Source organism: Berghia stephanieae, chromosome 11 (genome assembly GCF_034508935.2).
Source record: "Berghia stephanieae isolate SIO BIC M18660-M18661 chromosome 11, UCSD_Bste_1.3, whole genome shotgun sequence".
NCBI classification, from domain to species: domain Eukaryota; kingdom Metazoa; phylum Mollusca; class Gastropoda; order Nudibranchia; family Aeolidiidae; genus Berghia; species Berghia stephanieae.
Genome location: NC_088370.1, coordinates 21,376,085 through 21,383,584, shown reverse-complemented (window position 1 = coordinate 21,383,584; position 7,500 = coordinate 21,376,085). Strand labels below are relative to the sequence as shown.

Sequence of the window (7,500 nt, the reverse complement as noted above, 5' to 3'; positions counted from 1 at the left end):
TTCGCGTTTGCTAGGTTAAGTTGTTGAGGCTATTTCAGGAACTTTTTTTAAAATTCAAACACGGCTTCGCAGTTTTGTTTTTTTCCTGACTGTACTCACCTGCATGGCATGCACATACAAAACGATACATCTAGGCAACAAAACTAGACATTTAGGTCTCGTCTGTGCCAAGACAGCAAACCAAATCGAGCGGTCGGTGTTTGAAAGACATTTCCGTAAAAGAGCTGGTGTTTTCAAAACCCTTTTCAAGCAATATCCGCTACAGCTCCTAAACACATTAATAAAATGGTACAGTGAATGACGTAATCAGTCGGATGGGAAAAAGGTTTGAACTGAGATATTGCCAAGTTTAAGTAGAAGGTCAAAATTTTATAAAAAATGAGTTCTTGTCAAAATGATTAAATCAACCCTTTTTGTACATCTTCAAGAAATATCAAAGCTTAATTTCACTTCTAAATATTTTTACAGCTAGTCAAATTGAAAAGTATGAAATTTGAGAAAAGTTGTTGGATACCTTCCCCATACATCTGACCATAACTTCATGAAAAAAATCACTCGATTTACTTAAAATAAAGATTAAAATGCTCTGGTAAGCATATTCTTTCAGAAAATGCAAAAAAATGCAAATCCAATATTTTCACCTTCCGTCTGATTATGTCATGCACCGAACATGTAATAATGTAAGCAAAGACAGTCTTACTCGCAGTTCTCTGTCGAAACTGTATTGGATTGGCCAAAGTTCTGACCACAGTACTCGATACCATTGACATTTGTGGTCTGAAAAAGAAAACAATAAAAAGTACACAATTCAATGAGAAATCACAGAAATGTGTTTTATATCTATGTCTATATTATATCTATATCTATATTATATTATATCCATGTCTATATTATATCTATATTATATTATATCTATGTCTATATTATGTCTATACTATATCATATCTAAGATCTAAGTCATTCAGGGATGCCACCTGACAAATTTTTAAAAGCCTGAAAAATTGTGCGAATGTGTGACTCACACTGTGGGTAAGGCTTCAAAGTATCCAAGTGGAATACAATTATTGTATAGCACAGAAGGTAAATAACATACAAACAACAAAATTTAGCAATAAAAAATTATTTTTATAATTATTTTTCGACATATTTACTTAAACTCTTATGAAATCAAAGCTCCACTTGAACTGAAAACAGACGTCTTTAAATTTTGAAAATCCACCAATAATTTCATAAGTTAGAGGGGGGGAGGGGGGGGGGGTTGGTCAAAATATTTTGTTTAACCCTTATATAAGGATCTATTTCTAAAAAGTGTATCTATCTTGGTTGTATTTTAATGAAATTGTGCCATAACTATAGCATCAATCAAGATAAGTTGATGAAACTTGGCATTCCTGTACATTACCTTCTCTTCACATTATGGAATATTTTCTCTGAGAAAGGTACTAAGCACTAAATAGGCCTTTGTAAGAATAAATGACAATGATGTTATGGAGAGAACCACACCTATGTGAACTGAGCTAATGTATTTGCTACCTTATTTAGTCTCTTGATTAATGACTGTGTAATTAATTCAAGCCTCCACTCATATGAGAAAGGTATAAAACTGTTGTTTGGGTCCCAATAGCTCAGTTGGTAAAGCACTCGCTTCACAAGCAAAGGGACTGAGATCGATCCCGGGTGCAGTCGAGATTTTTTTCTGACCCAGTGACTTGTCCTGCGTTGAGACAACTAAGGGACACAACTGGATTACAAACTCGTTCCCCTAAATACAACTTGATTCCATGATATGTGAAAGAAAAAGTAACGATAAGTGTTGAATTGTAAGCTTCAATTTATTAGACGAAGACAAATACTGTGGACATTTCGAGTTTCCCCTTTAACAATAAAACACAATGAGGAATGGGATCGATGTAGTGAAGGTGAGTGAAGACATTTATGTAGTAAAATTTGTTATAAATACCAATGTAATAGAGTCAGACAACCGGGTAGCTGATGCCGGCGAGTGTGATAGAGACAACCGGGTAGTTGATGCCGGCGAGTGGTAGTAGTAGTATTGGCAGAGTGCAGAGGCCGTGGGAGTGGATGGATTCGGCCCCGGGGTCGACTTAAGAGTTCCAGACTGTAACTGCGGCGGTGGTGCTCAAGTGAGGAAGATAGATCGAGACAATGAAGTGACAGTTTAGTACTACTGTTAGTGATAGTAGCATGACTTCATGTGTCAGAAGTAGAAGTAGGGAGTTGATTTCATGAGCGAAGAGGACACACCACAGTCAAGTCCGGAGACACCATAGTCTACCCGAGTCCTAGCCCATCCACTCCAGGGTAGTGGAGGCGATCAAACAACAAAGGCCAGGATGTATAATGATGAAGTCTTTATTCAGGAACAATGGAACAGATCATTCTTTTGTATCGTATTCTATAGGCGTGTAGCAATGAGGATCAATGAATGAATGAAAAGAATCAATGGCAGAATAATCACATAATATTAGCTATAGCAGTTAAAAATAGATTTAGCGCGGACGTCAGGGAAAGCACCTACGTCACTGGTCCAGGTAAAGTGATGCGTAGACTGAAGTGAGTAAACTCGATCGAGTTGTGTGCATCTTAATGATTTAAATAAATTAATGCAAATAACATGGGACATGTATGAAGGAACGAATAAGTCTAAACTAAAGAGTTATGCTACAAAATCAATCATTGTGAATTGCAGAGTTAAAGAGTAAATGTTTAGCTCGTAATTAGTAATCAAAGGCGTTAACGTTATGGCTGTATGAAATATTTAAGTAGCAATTATTAAGTATACAGAAGAACAAAGTAGATTTAGATGACTCAAGGTAGGTGGCTAGAAAGCTATGATTTGCCAGAATTAGTGATATAAATTTGTAAATGATCATAGTTGTTAAAATGAAGTTATAACGATGTGAAGTGATGAAAGAAAGCACACAAAAATATAGTATCAGGCCAGAAGTCACACCCAGCCGAAGATAAAAATAGTACTACATCGAGAGACTACCCGTGTAAGGGCTTAACACACAACACACAGTGTACTATTGGTCATAGTAACACACACGAGTAAAGGAATGTTGATATCAACCACAGAGGCACACAGTCTTGCATTACTTGCATACAATTAATTAAATAGTGATGGTAGCGACAAGTAGTAAAGAGTAATAGAGTACAAAATCAAATAACATTAGATAGAATGGTCATTCTATTACACCAATATGAAATTGAATGTAAGCTTCAATTTGATTACGAATACAGATAGAATGGACGTTTTGGGTTTTCCCTTTATCAACAAACAGGATGATGAAGCCACTAGCACATAATCTCATTCATCTGTAGTGTTTCATTCATCCTGTTTGTTGATAAATGGGAAACCCGAAACGTCCATTCTATCTGTTTCCGTAATTAAATTGAAGCTTACATTCAATTTCACATTGGTATTTATTTCTTCGAGCTTCGAGCAGCAACATTTACATTACGTAATAAAATTTGAGACAACAACAACAACAAAATGTGACTTACAACAATCGATTTCCTTTCATTGGATTTGTCCCCGAAACATTTGAATTCTATCTCATCCTTTGCTTGGGGATTAAGATGGCCCGTTGAAAACCGTACTAAGATGAAAAAAAAAAAAAAAAAAAAAAACATATTTAAAATTTCACAGTTAACTTCCTTTGGACCAAATTGAATAAAGTCAGACTTATGTTTGGCCATTGTTTATTCCTCTATTCCTCTGAAAGAAAGAGTTGTGACTAGTGTGGATCATTTCTAGCCCAAGAATTGTGTCCCAGGATTAGGCACTTTTTATAAGCCTTACTCCCATTCAATTCAACTGAGGGATGAAATGTAAAACCCTCCTTTTCAACCAAAGCAAATCAAAGTTTGTACATAATTTTTTTTTTTAAATTGAACTTTTATATAGCGCAATATCCACTAAATGTGCTCAAAGCGCTTTACAAGGGGTCCCTGGCCAACAGCAACATTTAATATTTAGGATGGTACATGTCTGTTAGGCGATGTTACAATTTTTTCGGACAGAGACAAAGCTGTTAACGTCCAGGTACTCATTTTACACCTGAGTATGGTGAGAGAATGTGAGCTAAGAGCCATCTCCAAGGACTCAACTATGCGCCAAGCGAGGCTCGAACCCAGAACCTTCCGAGAAAGCGAGAGAGAGAGAGTTTCAATTCAGCTTCGTTTAGTTTTATTCAAAATATGATCTCTCTCTCCACTCGCATCCCTCCCCTCAAGGTAGCAAGATGGCAACAGGGACCTCGTTCCTTAACCAATGCCCGCTAAAAAGAACGCAATTCTTTCTTTTTTCTTTTTTTTTTTTTTTGTAGGAATCAAAAAGTTGCAAAAATAGTTTTTTAAATAGAGGAAGAGGTTGAGGTAGGTTTTTTGAAAACAGATTTGGCAGTTTTTTTCCGTGAGCCTCTAGCACTGACTTCACTTTGTTATTTAATTTCATCTATAATTATGATTTTTTTATTTATATCAATATAAAGTATAAAGGATGTGGGTTGCGGAGTGGGGGGGGGGGGGTTCTATCTTGTTTTGTTTTTTCTAAATTAATGGGACTTTTGCCCTTCCCTTTATATTTATATAAGGCTTCACTGCTACTGCTACTGACTGCTACTGCTAGGAAACTTGTGGAAAGACTCCAAAGATTTCTCACGAAGTGGCATAAATGAGGAGATGGCACATAAATAAAAGGCGCCCCTCTCTCCTCCTCTTCTTAGGTCTTAAAAACTAGATAGGCCCGCCCTCGGTACAGCAGTGTATGTACCGTACACGACGAACACTCCAACTCCAACCATAACCATGACAAGCTCAAGCAGCTAGCTAGCAGCAGCTGAAGGCTAAGGCTAAGGCAGGCCCAAGGCTAACTAAGGCTAAGCTATAATAATCTATAACTATAAATCCCACTTTCCTCTTCAGTTGAGATTGTGATCTTACCAAGTCGAGCAACTTCGGGCTTGTCAACAACCTCGAAAGTTGGCATTGTCACAAGAAATATGGTAAATGAGTTGAGTGTCTCTATATTATAATGAATTGTTTTGAATGTGCACAAAACAATCAAGATAGAAGATTCATTTTGTTTACTTTGTAATACCGAAAGTAGCATGGCCAACGGCCAATGGCAAGTTTAAGAGAGTGTCTATTCGCACGTAAATAATGCACAGGTACAATTTTGCTATAGGTACGCGAGTAACATTGATTGTGAGACGAAGTAAACTTGGACTGGCTCTTTGTTATTGTTTTTATCTGCCCGATAGCTGATTAGTTTCATCAAATTAATATCAACAGCTATAAACTAAACTCATCACACTTTGTGTGTTGACAGAGAACAGCGTGGTATATGGGCATGTGTGGGTAAATACCACAGCCTGTTTTTTCAAGTATACAACATGAGATACCAGTCAAGAAATAAACAAATTAAATTAGTATATTTAAATGAGTTTCTTCTTAATGTCGTAACTGAATCATTTTTGTTATTTTTAATAAAGATTGGCAACCCATGCATGCCAAGTTAAGATGTCATATTCGCACGAATAACGCACATGTTCATTTTGCTATAGTACCCCCGACCACACTATTTGACATGTCAAGATCTAATCGTTACTCGGCCTGTATCGTATACTAACTCATCGATTATTTGCTTATGTCAATCACTAAGTACTAGGTTTACGGGCTATTAAATAAGGCACCACGCTTCTATTACACCATAGATTGAAAACTACAATGTAGAATTGGATTTTGGCAAACGGTAGACCTTTTTCTCTTATTTCGTATGTCCATTAGTCTTGGGGGACTGGTTAACCAGTTGATTGACGTTAATACTGACTTTGGGAATGTTCCGGTATTGAATTAAATTTATTAATTTACTAATTTTATATCAATTTAGTATTAATTGGTGTTGTTTTTATATATTTGTTTATCCATTTAAACTTTTCTTTTTTTTTCTCGTTTTCTTTAGTGCTTCTCAAAACTCATTTATTTAAATTGTTTTCTTATTTGTTTTTTTGTTGTTGTTGTTGTTGTTGTTTTGGGGGTTTTTTTGTTTTGTTTTTTAACAAATTAATTTGTTAGTTCTTTTTTTTTTAATTCTTAAAGTAATTACCGCTGTATTTTTATTGCCAGACAAAATAATTTTGCAAAACAATGTAATTTTCTATTGTATTTCCTCTAATAAAACAAAACACTTTTATTCAAAAGTCACGACTAAATAAATATATAAAATACAACCACCATTTTGGTTTTCTCAACAATGAATTAGTATACGAGAAATACTCTTCTGAGAAAGGAGAGAGTTGAATTCTAAGTTATAGAGGAAATACGGAAGGGTGGGCAGATTCCGTACTTGCCCGTCCTGAAGCTAATACATACATAAGATAGTTCGCGATGAAGAGGCGGGCAGCTCGGGGTTGGTTGGGTGAGGAGTAAAGATAACACGGTCGTTATTGTTATAGTCTAACGAATGCATGAGGAGAAATTGGTAACATTATTTTGTCTTAATTGTATTGTATGAAGTATTGGCGAAAGCCTAAGATTAAATAAACTGTGTTTTTGTTGGTCTTCTTTTGACTATGGAACTGATACTGATACTTGTCATAGCAGACCTGCCTACTTGAAATAGGAAAATAAAAATCGTAGTTTTCATGGCTAATAAAATCGTAGATATTTTAACTACCCTTTAAAAAAATGACCGGAATTTCGTCTGTTTTGATAGATATCAAATTTTTAGAAACGAGAAAAAATGATTGGAAACGTAATAATGATGGTGATGGTTGTAGTGATAGTGGTAGCGGTGGTGGTAGTAGTAATGATGGTGGTGGTAGTAATGATGATGGTAATATTATTATTGTTATTATTATTATTATCATCATCATTATTATTATTATTATTATTATTATTATTATTATTATTATTATTATTATTATTATTATTATTATTATTATTATTATTATTATTATTATTATTATTATTATTATTATTATTATTATATTATTATTATTTATTATTTTATTATTATTATTATTATATTATTATTATTATATTATTATTATTATTATTATTATTATTATTATTATTATTATTATTATTATTATTATTATTGTACGTATTGGTGGTATTACTATTGTTGTATTTTTTGTGGTTATTAATGGTATCAGTTTATTGTTTGGTTCCATTTACCATTTTTTTCCACTTTCATGTATGTGGTCATCAAATTGTATGATTTATTGTCGAAAGCCTAAGATTGAATAAACTTTGTAATATTGTAATATCGTATGGTAACCATCATTGTCGACGACATCGTCGTTGTCATCATAATCATCATTATCATCATCATTATCATCATCATCATCATCATCATCATCATCATCATCATCTTCATCATTAACAACAACAACAATATTAACAACAAGTACTACAATAGCAATAAAAACAATATCAACATCATCATAAAATTTCCGTCATCGTCTCCAC

General features: G+C 34.2%; 1 protein-coding gene across 1 annotated transcript in view; it reads right to left on the bottom strand.

The window, feature by feature from the left end:
- Window positions 1–5,142, bottom strand: part of LOC144956841 (DNA-directed RNA polymerase I subunit RPA49-like) — a 21,496-nt gene extending 16,354 nt beyond the window's left edge. The window contains exons 1-3 of the mRNA XM_078887603.1: window positions 4,969–5,142; window positions 3,529–3,623; window positions 701–777 (exon numbers count right to left, since the gene is read on the bottom strand). Of these exons, the coding sequence (XP_078743729.1) occupies window positions 701–777; window positions 3,529–3,623; window positions 4,969–5,137 (341 nt within the window). The 5' untranslated portion in view covers window positions 5,138–5,142. The remainder of the gene's footprint in view (window positions 1–700; window positions 778–3,528; window positions 3,624–4,968) is intronic.
- Window positions 5,143–7,500: the final 2,358 nt, after the last annotated feature.